This window comes from Streptopelia decaocto (genome assembly GCF_964273445.1).
Source record: "Streptopelia decaocto genome assembly, chromosome: 3".
NCBI classification, from domain to species: domain Eukaryota; kingdom Metazoa; phylum Chordata; class Aves; order Columbiformes; family Columbidae; genus Streptopelia; species Streptopelia decaocto.
In genome coordinates, this window is record NC_138656.1 from 80,762,200 (window position 1) to 80,779,008 (window position 16,809).

The following is a 16,809-nucleotide window of genomic DNA, read 5'->3' on the forward strand; positions in this document are numbered from 1 at the left end:
CACATTTATCAGGGGAAACAAAATTGTGTGTATTATACATTTTTAATGACTTGTTTCAGTCTCAATGTTAACTTGTAATAAATTACATTTGTAACTTATTACAGCAAATACAATTTGTTATAATACAAAATAGTCCATGGAAATAGCATTCTATTGACAGAATTTTCTCATGCATTTTTGCTATATTCTTGATGACATGGCAGTGATCCACACCCTATTAAAAATGATCATTCAGAACAGACCACTCCTATTTCAAGCCAAAAGCTCTTTCCTGTGCTCCATTCATCAGCAGTGAGGCTCCCCAACATGAGAAAAGCTCTCTAATCACTGAGGATCAAGACCAGCAGGTAAATTAAGCCCATACCCAAATTTTACCAGAAAGCTAGTCCCGTTGCCACATCTTTACTAAGAAACTAAGCAGGGCCAGGGCATGGCTTTAAACAGGGACCTGTGGTCACCTACATTCCATCCACCCATAACTGCCAATGGGGACTCAGAGGTGGGGCTGCTCGGACAGCCGGCGCCAGCTCAGGTGGGTGACAATGCAGCTGGGACTGGTTGCACAAATCAGTAAATCCATCCTCTTTTAGGACAGAGGACATGCAAACCACATTGTACCACTTGATTTCAGGAGTAAAGAATAGGCCATGACACACTGTATTTATTAACATGGAAGTATATTTTTTGTTTGTTTTCTGCCATACCTAAAAGCTGTGTATGTATTTGGTTATGTTGCCTTACTCTTTAAATCACCTCTATACTTATTTAGCCATTCTTTTTGCAGTATTTTCCCCATAACACTCAATATGAAATTAGAGTTTGTTATGGTTTTTTTTTTTGAAACAAAAACTTATTTATAAATATTAATAAATAAGCAGATAAACAGTTTCTACCTAAGGTAGTTCTCTGGAAAAAAAATCTGATTTTATCTTTCTCGTTTCTCTTTGAAAGAAAATAAAATCCCACCACCATGAAAACAAACACTTAAAATATAAAAAATAGTGTAATTTTTTCTTTCGACTTTTCCTGCAAAAAATATGAGAAATCCAGAACTGTGGAATTTTCAGCACACACAAAAGCTTCATTTTTATGCACAACCATCAGCCTTAGGAGACAGAAAATCCTGCAGAGTACCAGATTCCCTACGAACATACCACCATGAGATATAAAAGCTATGTTTGTGCTTAGGTCCCATGGTCTGTTACAGAGGTCCAGCTAGGATACTACCAGAAAATCAGACCATGTGAGATAATCAAACCATCAGAGTTTAGACCATAACATTTTCAGTTACATTGCATGGCTGGTGAGACTCATGTAAAAGCTGTGTTGATGCAAACATTTTTTGTTGTTCAAAATGTACAACAGAAGGCACAACCAGAGAATTTGCTGTATTTTCTTCAAAGGTACATCAGAGCTTCTGTCTTCTCTAAACTGCCTCCAGCCTGCAGCGTACACACTGTATCCACACATACATACAAGCGTGTATAAGGAAGAAGAGCAGCAAATCAAGCACAGACTGCTAGTTATGCATCAAAATCAGCTGAAACCAGACATCCTTACTAGTTGGTATCATGCTTTCTTATCTTCCCAAGCCCTATAGGACTGTTTTCATTCCAGATTTTCTCCTAACTTCAGTCAAGAAATCCTTTAAAATATGTTCATTGATGCTCTCAGTTTGAGACAGTGAGCCTGAGAAATAATACAAGTAAAGATTAAAACACAACTTAGCAGCTACTCATACAACCAGACTGGGGACAACACAATCAAATGTGGCCAACTGTGTTGAATCTCCAAGGTTTTGTAATTTTCGGTGTATGTCTATAAGAAAGAAGCAATTTCTCCATCAATATTTGGGGTGTGCTTATTGTTTCCCCAAAGACTTACTGTCACAGACATGAAGTACTGGGCCAGCCCTGACAACTCACATGCTACTACTATGTAAAATACACCTCCAGTCACGTTAGGTTAATTGAAAAAAAGAGTAATTCAAATGCAGAATATTCAAATGAACTCTACAGTGAAAGAATGAGGTAAATGACCTTTTTGATAACATTTGCATGTGAGTCATTAAGCAGCTGCAATGCTTAGGAGGAACATTGCTTAGTAATTCCTTTTCCACTGATGAGACTATTGGTTAACAAGTCTGCAAACATTTAGGTATGTTTTGACTAATGAATCATGGACTGCTTTTGTTAAAGTTTGGATTGATCTATAATTTTCTGGCCAGAAGTGATGTCTGTGAACTTCAACCATGTTATGAATTTTCTTCTATTAGCCAATACTATCAGTTAGTGGCTGGCCACCTAAGTTCCACAGTATTGATTCTAGTCCATAATGAACACAGTTGAAAAAATAGAATAAAGGGAAATATTCTTCTTTTTAAGAATACTTGTTTGTGTTAAAATATGTATAGCTTTTGAAATCAGTAAGGGTCTGCACAAATAACCTTTACATTTTTCACATATCACACCTTCTAGTCTCAGAAATCATCCACAATCACAAGTTAGCATACATTAACCTGTGAAAGTTTATGAAAATTCACTGTTTGACCACTCTGTTTCTGGTTACCCCCCAAAACATAGATGACACACATTGCATACTGCAGGCAGGCCTGTGTTACAAGTTTAATTTTTACAGATATGCAGTAAGTTTATTAATAAAATATGACTGTTTAAATCCCTGGAAAAGAAGAGAATACTTGCTAAAGATAATTATTTTATATATTTATTGGTCTGCTCACTTGACCCACTTCCCCTTATTACCATTTTATTTGCTTTTACCTCTTTAGATTTATTTTTTATATTCTCAGATGATAACATCATATTTTAGACAGTTTCTACTGCCTTCAGCAGGACCAATGTTGCATAAAGACAAAATAAGAAAAAAATAACACAACATAATTATTCTCCACCTGCAGAGAAACTGAAATATTAAGTAACTTCTGAATAAAACAGAGGGTTTTTTTCTATTTCTCCACAAAATCTTAAGCATCAACTGTCCAGATGAAACAAGCTATCAGCCTAGACTTCAGCGTTCACAAATGTTGTTTCCTAAATAAAGAAAAACACAAGATCATACATTTTGTTCTTCATGTCTTCTGTCTTTTACAAAAACAACAGGATTGTAATTTTCAGCATAATAATAATAATGCCATCAATAATAATGATAGTTTCTGTTTAATATCTTCCTTCTGTAAGCATTCTTCTCTTTTTTTTTACCACTTATTCAAATCTAGTTTCTTGGTACTTCAGCTTGAATTTTGGCTGTAGGATTCCTATTTCTCGTCAGCCAGCCAAGCCTGCCATATGAGAGGAAGGGAAGGGCGTGTTTAGTGGAAGCAGGTGGCGTATCAGTGCAGGCATATATTTCATGGGCCGGTCCCTTATTCAGGCGCTGAAAGGACACCAGGTTCACTTGCAGTAGTTGGTAGGTTCATTTGCAGGTTGATTTGCTGGGTAGCAGGCAATGATCTCTAGTGTGAGCCTATTCCAAGGCTGCTACTACAAAAAGAACACAATTTTTCAGCAGTAGTGGATGAAAAAGTATCTTATTCTTCTCTTATGAAAGCATATCCAGGACAGCCAGATGAATATTGTAGCTTTTCTGGAACAGTGTCTTTGCCTGTTAATATACCAGGAATTTTTTAGATATATGATGTGCAGAGATCAGCATATGTCTATGCATTGGTCATTCAAGGCTGCCAGCTCTAGAGGTAACATGATCTTTGACAACTTGAAAGTCTGGCCCTCTGAAGCTGGATTCCCCCATTTGGTACTGGCAAACTTCACCCTGATTGCAGATTTCAGTTCAGTCCAAATCAATCTCTAGCTGTCTCATCAGTTTGAATGGCCTCAAAGTCTACGTATGTATTAGGAAATAAAACAGTGCTAGGGAATCTTGCCAAACACTGGTTATTTGCACTGTTATAGCAGAATCCGGCCAGACTATGTAGCACTTTCCTAAACAATTCTGGGCATGGGCAGATGCAGTTCCCCATGGACAGGCTTCGTGAAGCTGCCTGGTTTGGTGGTTCAGCCAGCTGAGGTGTGGGATAGAGAAACTCCTCTACCAGACAAACAGTGCCAGACAACAGTCACAGACACAGCTTACCAAGGCAGACTTGGGCAAAGTGGCTAAAAAACACTGTCAGATCCTGGAGAACTGGGATCTCCTTATTGTGTTCTCCATATCATAGAATCACAGAATAATTTGGGTTGGAAGGTACCTTTAAAGATCATCTAATCCAATCGCCCTGCAAGTAATAGGGACATCTTAACTAGATCATGCTGCTCAGAGCCCTGTCCAACTTGACCTTGAATGTTTCCAGGGATGAGGCATCTACCACCTCTCTGGGCAATCTGTTCCTGTACCTCACTACCCTCATTGTAAAAAATGTCTTCCTTATATCTAGTCCAAATCTACCCTCTTTTAGTTTAAAACCACTACCCCTTGTCCTATCAAAGGATATATGTTGTGGGTAGTTCTGTCTCACAGGTAGGGAAGAGTAGAAAAGAACTAGTGAATCACCTCTAACATCCTTCAGTAGAGAGTATGTACTAATGGGTCTCAAAACAAGCTTCTGATCTTCCTCAAAAGAAGTGTCCTTTTTTAAAGTTATACAAACAAACAAGTCATCCCAAACGTCTTACTTCCAGTCCCTTTGCAGTTGTCCTACTCAAAAAGGTAAAGTGGATTTTTTAAGTTTTATGAGGAAAATGTGATCCCACAGTGAACAGTATGAACACCAAATTTCATCCCAGACTTAATTTTTATAGCCCATTTATAAATCTTTGAAATATAGGTTTGTAATGGAAATACTGACAGACCCTTAGCAATAGTGCTGCTATAATAAGATTTGTCATTTATGATTAACTAAGGACCATCTTAAAACATCTTTTCTAAAGGCATCTTCTTTCCATCTGCTTTATTTCCATAGAGCTATATCATAAAAATAAGTTCCCCAATTTTGTCAAGTGCCAGAAACATTCTGTTTATTTGCTGTTAATTATAATCAAAGTTTCTTACATGTAATAATTTGCTGTGTGTCACTTCAATCAAACTGATTTTATTAAAGCCTACAAAAGCAGGGTCTAGAAATCTACAGTATTTTTAATAATGTATTTCAAATTGCTCAATTGTTTTTAAATCTGTGAAATATAAATGGGTTTAAAATAGATGTGTACTTAATTATGACTGAACTAAGAACACAAAACAAAAAAAGAATGGTTAGCTGAAGACTATTTTAAAAAAAAAATGTTTCATTCTAAATGTTTCACTTAGTGCATTAATACCATTTTGTGAATGCAGTTCGTTTACTCTAGTGTAATTGAATTTGCTTGTTAATCTGTTTCCAAAAGGTGTTTAGAGATAGAGCTATACAAGCAAATGGAATCCTACAAAAATGAATATTGATGAAGATCCAGATTTCCTTATTCCCAAAGGAATGTTAAAATTTTGCTCTAAATCTTTAAAAAGATTTTTTATCTTGCTTCTTGCGTATATTAGTAATGTGGGCTGCTTATTAATCAATGTTTAACAATGTAATTACAGCTGGTTTTAGTCTTACCAGATAACACAGATTAATAAATGACCTGCAACTAGTGAAGTGTGTAGAAAGGGTAATGAATTCCTTCCATCAGCACATTAATTTATTAGTAATAAACAAAGAGTATGATGAATTAGAAGAATTTGTAGAGATTCTGAATATTGCAAGGAAATTTCCAGATGAAAGCATTTAATCATGCAGTTTTCATTCATTTATTTCACTTTGCATGCTATATTGTGCTGGGATTTGCTTTTCTGAGCTGCATTAAGCAGTCCATTGAAATCTAGTTTTGCAGAGTTTTATATCAGTTTATATTGATTCAGCTCATAGTGTTACACACCAGTTTTACCTGCCACTGAAGCTGATGTAACTTTGATGTGGGCTAATTAAATTCTTTCCATATAGCAAAACAACTTAACACAGATGAGCAAAGCACTGCCAAATTAGTTCTGTCTCTACACTGTCCACAACTGCAGAATTCCTTTGGAGAACGATATGAAGTTGCAGATAGAAAGAAGCAGCTATAGAAGTAGCCTGATTAATGTGACCTAACTGCCAGCTAAGTGGGGTTATCACAAATATCTGCATGCTAGAGAGACACAACAGTTCAAACCATAAGCAAACGTCATTTTTAAACAATCTTGTTATTCTAGCCTCCTTATGAACTCTTCTGGCTTTCCATCATTTGGATACAGACACCTTTGAAATCAAAGTTACACTTTTCTAAGAATTCACTAAGTCCATATGAATAGCAAAACTGAGGGTGAGAAAAGAAGATAAGGCATAGATAATACAAGCTGTACTCTTCATCTTCCCTTACTCCTTTCGTTTCTCCTGCACAGTCTTGAAACAGAGACAGAACAGTGAGCAAGTGGAGTCATGTAGACCGGCCATGCCTTTGGGCAAGAGAGGGTATTTCACAGGGACAGTTGGTACAATATCTCAATGAGGATGTGCAGAAGAAGACATTCTAACATCTGCAATCCCACTGTGGGTTACTGTCTTGACTGCATGGCAGATATCCTCAGCAACAAGCCCCGGTCTCCTAACAAAACCAGCCTGGTGGCAGGCTACTTGGAGAAAAGGTGGAGAGTTCTCCATTCCCACAAAACCTATAGAATTCTTATTTAAAGAAAAAACAAAACAAAACAACAAAAACAAAAACAAACAAAAAAACCACCACAAACAAAGAAAAAAACAAAACAAAAAAACCCCCTCTAATATTACCCAGATACTCGATATTATATATTTTCATATATATATATATATATATATATATATATATATATATATACAAACACAATTTGAAATATTTAAATGGTACAGCTCATCTTAAGGTAGAAATCTTAGCAGGTGCATAAAGATACTAACTCTAGGGGCTCATATCAGGTCAGGCTGAGGCTCACAGAACTTAGTAATCAGAAGGATGTGCAGAGGACTGTTAGAAGAGCTCAGAATCTTCCATGCTTTGCCCAGCATCCAGCCTTATTACCTGTGTGCATCTGAATCCCACACTGACTTCTATGAGAACTGTATAGATAGAAGAACTGAAGCAGTGATTCTCAAAGTGACACGGTGACAGGAGCATATCCAGGGGGAATCGGAGGGCATGTATAAAGGGAATTTGTAAGCAGAAATCACTGGGACTGTACAAGCCATGCCTAGAAATATGCATAGACTTCAGTAGGTTAGAGTATGCTGCAATTAATTATGTAACTGGCATGAATTCTTGCCAACAAGCCCCAACTAGCATAATGTTGTTGCAATTATGTCATTTCACAGGAGATAACGGACTGGCCCTCTGTACACAGTACTGCGTGCATGAAACTATATTATCTCTACATTCCATTTATCTACGACTACTGAATTTATGAGGAAATTATGTATGTAGACACATACATATGCATATTTGACAAATAAATGTACTGAAAAGTCTCAGTCTGAAGAGATACAGTACAGTACTTGTTTTGAAGGAAAAGTATCTTAAATTAATCTAGTGAATCCGAATTCATATGAAGCTCTTGCCAGCTGACAGCAGTTACTCACAGGTACAGTAGAGGCAGTGTAGACTTATAACTATGTACTGATTTCAGCTGGAAGGAATGTGACAAACTGTTATTTTGCTGAGCCTGATTAAGCACCTAAAATCTAGCTTAATTATGCTACAGCTGGTTATATGCAAGGCACATTTTATGGCAGGACAAAGAGGCTGGAATAGCATTAAAGCCCTACAATCAATGTTTCTGTCTGAGAGAGGAAAGCCTTTGCACAGGCATGCTGGAAGGCAGCTTTTAAAGCACTGCCTTGCAAATCATGGCAAGGGGCAAAGCTAGGGGCAAGCTGGGGGAAGGAAGGAAGAATGGGATGGGACAGGGCAGCAGAAGGCAGAGACTGAAATTGGTCCTGCAGTGCGCCAGGCGGCCTTAGGAGTGTGTCATAATTTTACAGGCCTCCAGAGCACTTTTGGATACACTGAAGACATTTTCAGCTTACCAAATCAGAATGACACAAAGGTGAGTTAATGCTCTGTCAGCCTGCCATGCTCCTTGACCATAAATTTTAATAGGTGGGAGTTTTTGGTGTTTTTGTTGTTGTTGTTATTTTGGTTTGGGTTTGTTGTGGGGTTTTTCAGTGGCGTTTTGTTTGTTTTTTTTTTTTCCTTTGGGTAGCAACATTCATTGAGAACTCTGTGCCCATTTGGGGGAAAAAAAACCTCCCACCACCCATATGGGATGATTAAGAAGATACATGTTAACACTGAAGAAGGAAAAAAATTGTGTGGAATTTTTCTCCTAGAATTCAGAAAGCTAATTTCTGCTGAAATGTCCTTGGTAGATGCCCTGGTGTTGGGCACTTTTCTTTTTTCTTTCTTAAAACTGGAAGTTCAATTAGGTAAGTAAGTTGATTTCTTACTGTTGGGCTTACTACTGTAATACAACAATTATAGAAATTTCCCTGGTAGCTTCTGGACTAATAAAAGATGTAGAAAAAAATACAAAATCTTATTACCTCACGAACAGCATAAATCTGATTTTTTTGTTTCTAAGGTTGAGTCTGCCAGCTGTACTAATTAATTTCCCTTCTTGTAGTGTTATTTGAATATTTGCTTATATTTAAAAATGTGAAGAAGAACAATATTTAAAAGCAAAGGGACATAGTTAATTAATGTATTACAGTTGCCTTCCATTTTAATGTTTTGGATAGTATTACTAAAAAGGGAAAAAAATAAAAATTCAAATAAAATGATACAAGATAGTCAACTGAGTCTCCTAAAGGATGTCTGGCTATGAGATGGAAAACAAAGTGCATTAACAAATAAATGGTTGATTTCATCATAAAACCAGGCAAATTATAGGGTGCTCCAAGATATGTACTATGAGAAGCACAGTTTAATATATTTATTACTTATTGTAGAAGTTGTAGACAGTTACGTGGCAAAAGGTTATTCAGGTTAGCCAGCATTAAGGAAGGTTATGCAGTGGATTAGAAACCCTTCCTCTAAGCAACTGGGCAACGCAATGACAGATGAATTACTGTAGATAGCTGCCATCTTATTCACTAGAAAGAAGAAAGAAAAAAAAAGTATTCAATCACATTGAAGGGCTTTAAATTTATTGCAACCATTTAAGGGAAAGACCTAGACATCACTGGCAACACTACAGCTCAGTGACAACTGCTTATTGTGCCATCATTGGAAAAAGAAACCAAACCAAATAAAACCAAACAAAACAAGCTCAACCAAACAAAACCAAAACCAATGTCAAAACCCAAGAACACCACTGAAAAAAAAGACAAAAAAACACCGAGCAAAACAAACAAAAACCAGCCAACCAACCAAAAAACAAGAACAACAAAAAGAACCAACAAACAAAAAAACACACCAACAAAAATAATGTACAAAATAAAGCACTCCCCACCATGTCAGTTAACTCTCCTTATTGCTTACAGTTCAAATTACCTCCTCAAGAAAAACATGTACAAAAGAACAAATAAAGGATTTCTTGAAATGAAGTGTTTTCCATCTGAAGGAGCTTTAAAGATACTTAGTGTTTACCTAAGAGTGTCACTCTCATTCAGCTAGAGTAGCACCTAACTCTCACCTAGATCAATGGAACTGCTTACAAGAGGAAAGCATTATCTGAACAGAGGCTTTAGACACGACACAACTAAGAAATTAGTTGATAAATGTACATGAAATAACAATAATAACAATAACAACAACAACAATAATAATAATAATACAAAGAAAGAACCTAGTCAGTGGTGACTGGGGTGAAATTATCCATTTTGTGGTGCACATTATTGTGGGGACACAGAGAGCTAATCTGGTTGCATGAGGGACAGGAGGGGTCCAGAGGCAGTGTTGCAATATTGTGCTTTATTTCTCAGTCTGCATTTACTGATCCAGGCAGGTGTTAGCTTGCCCTTTAGGGTCAAACATAGCAAAACCTTTCTTCTTCATTATACAGTCATGTAGCTTAATTTTACAGAGGATTTCCATCATCCCTGCATTTGTGTTACAAGATTATTACTCTAGATAAACCAGAGTTGACTGTATAAAAACAGTTTGTTAGGTACTTCTATTAACCTTTGTCACACTACAGTAAATACCAAAGAAATCACATCCTGAAACTACAGTTGGCAAATTGAAGCCAAAAGTAAATGTGTTCTGAATACATCATTATTTACCCACAAAACTCCCTATCACATGAACTTCCACATTTGAAGGAAATAAAATAAAATATGTAAGGTATTGTGATTTAACATATCTGCTAAGCACCAGCTATCTTAGTATATATAAGAAAAAAAAATCTACCCTAAATTGAAATGTGTATCAATTGTTAGGAATCTGGTTTACCTGCAGCGGATGATGAGAGATCACTTTTGAGAGGAGATAGATCTACAAAAGTGGTACTATACGCATATAGCAACTTGACAGAGTATAAGAATATGTGAGAGATGGCAAAGAGGAAAATCTGCAGAGGGTTGTACTCCTGAGGAATGCAATTCTTAAATTATTCTGCTTCAAGGAACACTTTCTCCCATGCACACTGGCAGCTTTCCTGTCAGTAGTGATGCTCCACATCACTACACTTCCTGGATCTAGAGGTGAAAGCACTGGAACTCCTGCCATTGCAATCTGTAGTTTCTCTTTCAGAACTAAAAAAGGGTTATTGCATCTGTTCTTTTATCCTTCCCCCTCCTACCTCCTAACACAGAAGGGAGACTGAGAGATTTTGTATTTTTTTTTTCTTCTCTTCCCTGCTCTTTCACAGAAACATAAGGAAACTGAGAGATAGAGTCTGACTGTAAGAGGAGGTAATATATGGAAACAGGAAATCTACTGGGTCTGATTTTTCACCTCAGCTGGGCTGAAAGAAGAATCTAAGACTGTCACAGATGGAAGTGATCAGATGTCACTTGTACTCAAGGAGAACAGGAAGATACCAGCCTCACTGGAGCATATTGCTAGAGTTTATCTACTACTTACAACTAATTAACAAACTAAGAATTAGTTACCCTTACAATCAGGCTCTTCTGTGTGCAATTTTCAGTATGACAAACATCCTAGAAAAATTGAAACCTATAGGGTATTGAAGTAAAGAATGTGCTTATGTGTGCAGTTACTTCTTGATGCACCTGGGCAGAAAGGCATTCATAAATAAGCCATGGAAATTATCTCCTTTCTGAATATCCCCACATGGTGTTGCAGGATGATGGCACTGGCTTGCTCTGCTCGGGCTTCCCAGGGGAAGGTCTGCAGCACAATAAGATGTAGTAACAGACTCTGAGGACTCAACACAGAGGTAGTATATTCTCCAGTGGCTCTTGCTCCTCAGTAAAATAGTTTTCAAATTCAGATTTATCGGGAGAAGCAGTCTTACAGGACCCAGATGCAGCATTTTTTTTGACCTCGTGGAACTCTTTGATGCTGTTTCTTGGTAAAGGCAGAGGCATTTCATGTTCACTTATGTATTTAATGCAAATTTGTGTTGTTCTATAGAATATATTTCATTTCCATTACATAGCAAGATGGTACACCATCTCATCTCTATTTCTGGACAGTGTTTTTCAAGTGTATTGAAGATTCACAGATTTAAACAACAGAAGTTAAATATCTATTTAGCACCTTAAACCCCCTGAGAGAAAATTGGCAATGAATTGTTATGACCATTCTGATGCATGTGAAGACTTCAAAGTGTGAAACTTTATAACACCATTTTTGATTTGCGCTAAAATAGTTTAAAAAAAAAAATCAACAATAGAAAGGACTTTTCATATGAGCATGCTTTTCAAACAAGCCAGTCCAAATTCTCTACAATTTCTTTATGAACCAGTAATATTAATTTAATATATTCCCTTCTTTACTACAATAGAGCTACTTTGACTTACAAATCCACGAGAAGATCTGAAATTGACACTGTACGGAACAGTCATCTCTGATCTGGGTTTGGAATGTATGTGCCATTACATCTGGAAGATTAAATGCAAAATGTCATATAATGATTTATTATACGCATATTACTTAAAAGTCAAATGCCATGAAGCCATTGCATTTTTATATTAAAAATTCTACAAAAAATGACAAAACTTTTACAAACATGTGTACATATTGCATAGAAAATCTAGTACACAAGTAAAGGGATTGCTTAGATTATGACTATAAATAACTCAGTTCAGAGTTAAAAAAAAAATCTTCTTGTATTACTGAAGCTTAGTGTCTATTTTTACTACTGTAAAATATATTTCACATGTTTTTGGTCAAAACCAGTTTTAAGGATCGTTCATTGTGTGGACAGAACGAAGACTCAATATCATTTTCATTAACTGTGTCTAAGGCTAAACTTCAACAATTTTTTGAAGCTATTGAAATTTTGCTTCATCCCTGCACAGGAAAGAATATTGGAATCCTTCAAAAAGAGATTTGTGAAAACAGAATTTTATAACTACTTTCAAACCAAGCTCATTTCCTTACATATGCTTGTATAGCCTTAGAATTCATCCCATATTTCTTGTATCACAATTTAATATTGATTTATGTGGTGAAGATAGAGTTAGCCAATTTTACAGAGAAAATTCTTTAAATGTTTCTCCAAAGTCTGCTTAGACCATTGCAATTTAGTATAAGGAAGCTCGGCTAGTATCACACTGATATCAATAAAAGAGAAGTCAGGTAATAACAAGAAAGCCATTCTCACTACACACAAGTTTAAATAAATGCAGAATCTGGCCTACAGATTCAAGTAAGAAAAAAGGACAAAACAGAATAAAGAAAAAAAACAACCTTAGTATCTTTGATTACATTGTTTTGTTACAGTTAACCATTCACTTTGATGATGCCTAAACTGTGGTACATTCAGTTGAATTATGTTCCCAGTTTGTTTGTTTTGTTTGTTTGTTTTTCTTTTAATTGTTTTGTTGTTGTTTGTTTGTTTGTTTGTTTGTTATTTTTTGTGGGTTTTTTTTTTTTCCTACTCTCAGGGAATGTGATACCAAATCTGAAAGTTGTGGTCCATTTAGCTTGAAGATTGTGGTTCGGTTATAATATTTCTCTTTTCTGTTTTTGTTCACAGAGGATCCAACTCTCAGCTGGATGAGATGCAATACAGGCTGTGCATCCAACAGAATACAAGTATTAGAGAACACCACAAGGAAGCAGAGGAAGAGGAAAAAACCCAAATTTGCTAAAAAAGCAATTACCTATAATATATAATCTTTAGCTCATTTTAGGAATATCACGAAGACAAGGTATTTAAAATTAGTTGATTAGGAAGATAAATACACACCTTTTATTTTTAATCTCCTACTTCTTTATACACTCAGTCATGTGCACATCTATACTTTCTGGGGTGAATACATTCACATAATTTTAAGTATCCTTATATGTGTACAGATCATATACAGATATTATACACATACAATATTAGATTGTATAATATAGTACAATAGAGCCTGTATAAATGCAGGTGATGAAGAAAATAAGCGTCTGGCCTAACACTATATAACCATTTGAGCATTTTTGTTGTCAATTTGTTCATTTAGTCAGTTCCTGTGTTTTCATGAAGATAGTTATTCAAAGTCTCAATACAAATAACTTTATTAATACATTCTGCAGGTTAAATTTTTGGGGTGGGTTAATGATGTTGCAGTGAAATGCCTGCACTTTATGCTAGGAAATCAGAGAGGACTAAGTGGGTTAAGGACTTCCTACATCTGCTTTACTCACTGCTACAACATATGCCACATTAAAACTAACTTTACTTATGAAAACTTGCAAACAAGTTACACAATACCTCCATGTCAGTATTCAAAACAAAATAGTGTTTTTAAAAGAAGACAAGCAAACTCACTGTTCGGTTCAGCTCCCCTCCCTGACTGTGCACATATGAGGATGGGAATGAGAGATGAGAGAGGACAAGAGAATCAAGAGTGTGTACTTTGCCTACACTTATCACGGTATGCAGAGTATCAAAAGAGCATTCTGAATGAAACGCAAAAACTGTCATATTCTAAGACATGAGTATTAATTATTCAGCAAGTGAAATGAATGCAGTGCATCTTTGAGGCTACCTCCACACCATTCTCAGATGAAACGAGGAGACCACAGCGAAAATGCTCAAAGCCTGGAGTATGGTGGCTGTTTATCCGACAGTGCTGAGGATATTATTAATAATATTAATTCAAATTTTGCCGTATCTACCTAAAGTTCCCATAAACAACTCTCCCCCCCAATTTAAATTTCCATTTATGGCATGACATTTTCTGTATCAGAGTCCCCATTTGCGCAAGGATTGCTTAGGATTCTCGCAAAATCTTGCCAGCGAATTGCAAATACATCCCCCGCGCTTCGCTGCCTTAGCCTGCGTCCGAGACAACAATCACTTATTCCGTTTACATCGCATTTCTATTCTCCGAAAGGACACCGCGATGCACTTTTAATAGAGCTGTACAAAACCAGCTCCGAGCCGCGCAGCGTCAGCCCCGGGAAGGTGCTCAGAGCAGAGTTAGAGGCAGGGGCCAGGCAGGGGCTCCGCAGGGGGCGCGGAGCGGGAAGCGCAGCCGGGGCCGCCACCTCCCGCCGCGGGGGCTGCGCGGTCCCGGCCCCTGTCCCGCCGCGACCGGGGAGAGGAGCGCTCCCACCGAGTCCGGCGGAGACACGGTGCCCGTCGCAGCGGGCTCCGCTCCGCAGCCTCGCTCAGGGAACGGTAAGTTTTTTGTGTACTTCTGTTGTTTTCACTCATTGAAGGAGCAAGGCTGGGTTTGGGCAAGGGAAAACGGAGGGGTGGGAGCATAATGGGTAATGGGTCCCCGGGAAAAGCGCTGCTGGGCCCGCCCGTAGGGTGAGCGCTGACAAAAAGGATTTGGCAAGTTCGTCTCTCCCTGGGGTTTTGCGCTTTTTTTTTTTTTCCCCTCGCCCTTCTATTTAAATTGTCTCATTGTGAGCTGATTACCCTCGCTTCAGGTTACACACGACGGGGGGCGGAGGGAGCAATCGCTTCTTATCCTCCCAAATACGACCTGAATTGTCATTACCCTGTTCTTCGCATCTGGGGAAAATCGGAGACAGGGGACAGAAAACCCAAATGAAACAAAGGGAAGGGAGCCCAAGTGATGTCAGCCCTGAGGAACTTGACTTTTGGCAGAGGAGTGTCTCGGGGCACCATCCCGCAGCTCCTCACGAAGTTTCCCCTTTCGGTAGCAGCAGCCCCGGTGCGCGCTCGGCTGGGACACGGCCGGGCACGGCGCCGGAGGCAGAGCCGGGACCCGCCGGTGGCGGGTCGGGCTGGGCCCCAGCCGGGATCCCCTCGCTCTCTACCCCAGCGGGGCGGCACGGGGCGAGAGCATCAAGCGCCGGCCGCCCCACTCGCTAAGAGAACAAGCCAGCCGGCCAGCCACATCCAGGTGTGCGGGGCAGCCCCCGGGTGCCGGCCGGGCCCAGTGTCCCCGTCCCGGCTCGGCCCCTCCGTCCCGTCGCCGTCGCCCCGCTCACAGTCAGCGACTCCCCGGCACCGGCGGCAAGCCGACAGCCCCCGCGCGCTCATTGGGCGGCACAGTCGACCCCGCCCTCCCAGCCGGGACGACTCAGGAGCCGACTCGGCCCGCCGGGCGCTGAGGTTCGTTGCTGTTTGGCCGACGGCGGCCGTCAGTCAGGTTGAGGGACGGGCCGCTGTGTCGCTGCGGTCCCGCCCCCTCGCCCTATTTGATATTACCAGAGCGCGGTGCGGTCGGCCGGGCTGCAGTCGGGGCTGGCGAGCGGCCGGCCTGGTGCGGGAGCTGGGTAGCGGCGCGGAGGAGGGGGTGGAGGAGAAGGAGAAGGAGGAGGAGAAAGACAGCCGGGAGGGAGGGAGCGCCGAGCCAGAGACTAGCAGAGCAAATTCTCCACCGTCCTCTAGCACCCACCAAGCGGCGGCAGCGGCAGTGTCTAGAAATATATAGCTAGAAATATAAAATCACCCCGCTCCTGCACCATGGTTTTCCAAAGTAGGCTCCCTTCTTGGATTATTTTGTGCTCCATCTGGCTGTTCCGCTTTGCACACACGGGGGAAGCACAGGCTGCAAAAGAAGGTAAGGTGATGCGGAAAACAAAAGTTTGGGCTTATTTATTGCTTTTGCACACGAACTCTGTGTGGTGGCTTAGCTGAGGACCTACCTGCCACTGCGAGCTCCTTGTCAGACCCCCTTAAAAGAAAAAGAAAAGACATTTTTTTAGTTGAGATGGGAGGGAGGAAAGAGCAAGGCATTCATTGAGGGTGTGCGTGTGTATGTGTGAGAGACCGGGACAACTGCCTTTGCTCTCAGGAATGAGGTTTGCGAGGCATTTGCACGTGATGAAAAGCCATGGAGCTGGGGAGACAGCCCCCGGCCGAGGATCCGTGCAGGGGAGCCTCGCTCTCCTGTGGCAGCCTTAACCCTCCTGACGAGGTGCGGGAAGTGGGGGTTACCTCGCTGCTCCCCGGGCGGGGGCTGCAGGGGCTGAGGACTGAGTTTTAGGGCTCGGGACGTTTCGTGGGAGTCACGGTATGGCGTGGGGCTGAGGCTGCGGGGCAGCTCCTCACCACTGCCTTCCGGGGGCCTGCGGCGCTCCGGTCCCGCGGGGCCGTGCACAGACGGTGGGAAGGAGCATCGGGGTTCAGATTTGCACCTCCCGGACACCTAGGCTGGGCATGCATTTAGAGGGTGCATACATCCTGGCGTCGTGTCTCTGCAACGTGTGTGCTCTCTCCCGGCATGGCTGGAGAGAGGGAGAGGTTTGGGGATGGATG

General features: G+C 40.0%; 1 protein-coding gene across 4 annotated transcripts in view; it reads left to right on the forward strand.

Annotated features, from left to right (window-relative positions):
- Positions 1 to 15,881: 15,881 nt before the first annotated feature.
- The window catches only part of EPHA7 (EPH receptor A7), a 160,277-nt gene continuing 159,349 nt past the window's right edge, over positions 15,882 to 16,809 (forward strand). For all 4 annotated transcript variants that reach the window (XM_082048458.1, XM_082048461.1, XM_082048459.1 and 1 more), the window contains exon 1: positions 15,882 to 16,111. In XM_082048458.1, coding sequence (XP_081904584.1) covers positions 16,015 to 16,111 — 97 coding nt within the window. In that variant the 5' untranslated portion in view covers positions 15,882 to 16,014. The remainder of the gene's footprint in view (positions 16,112 to 16,809) is intronic.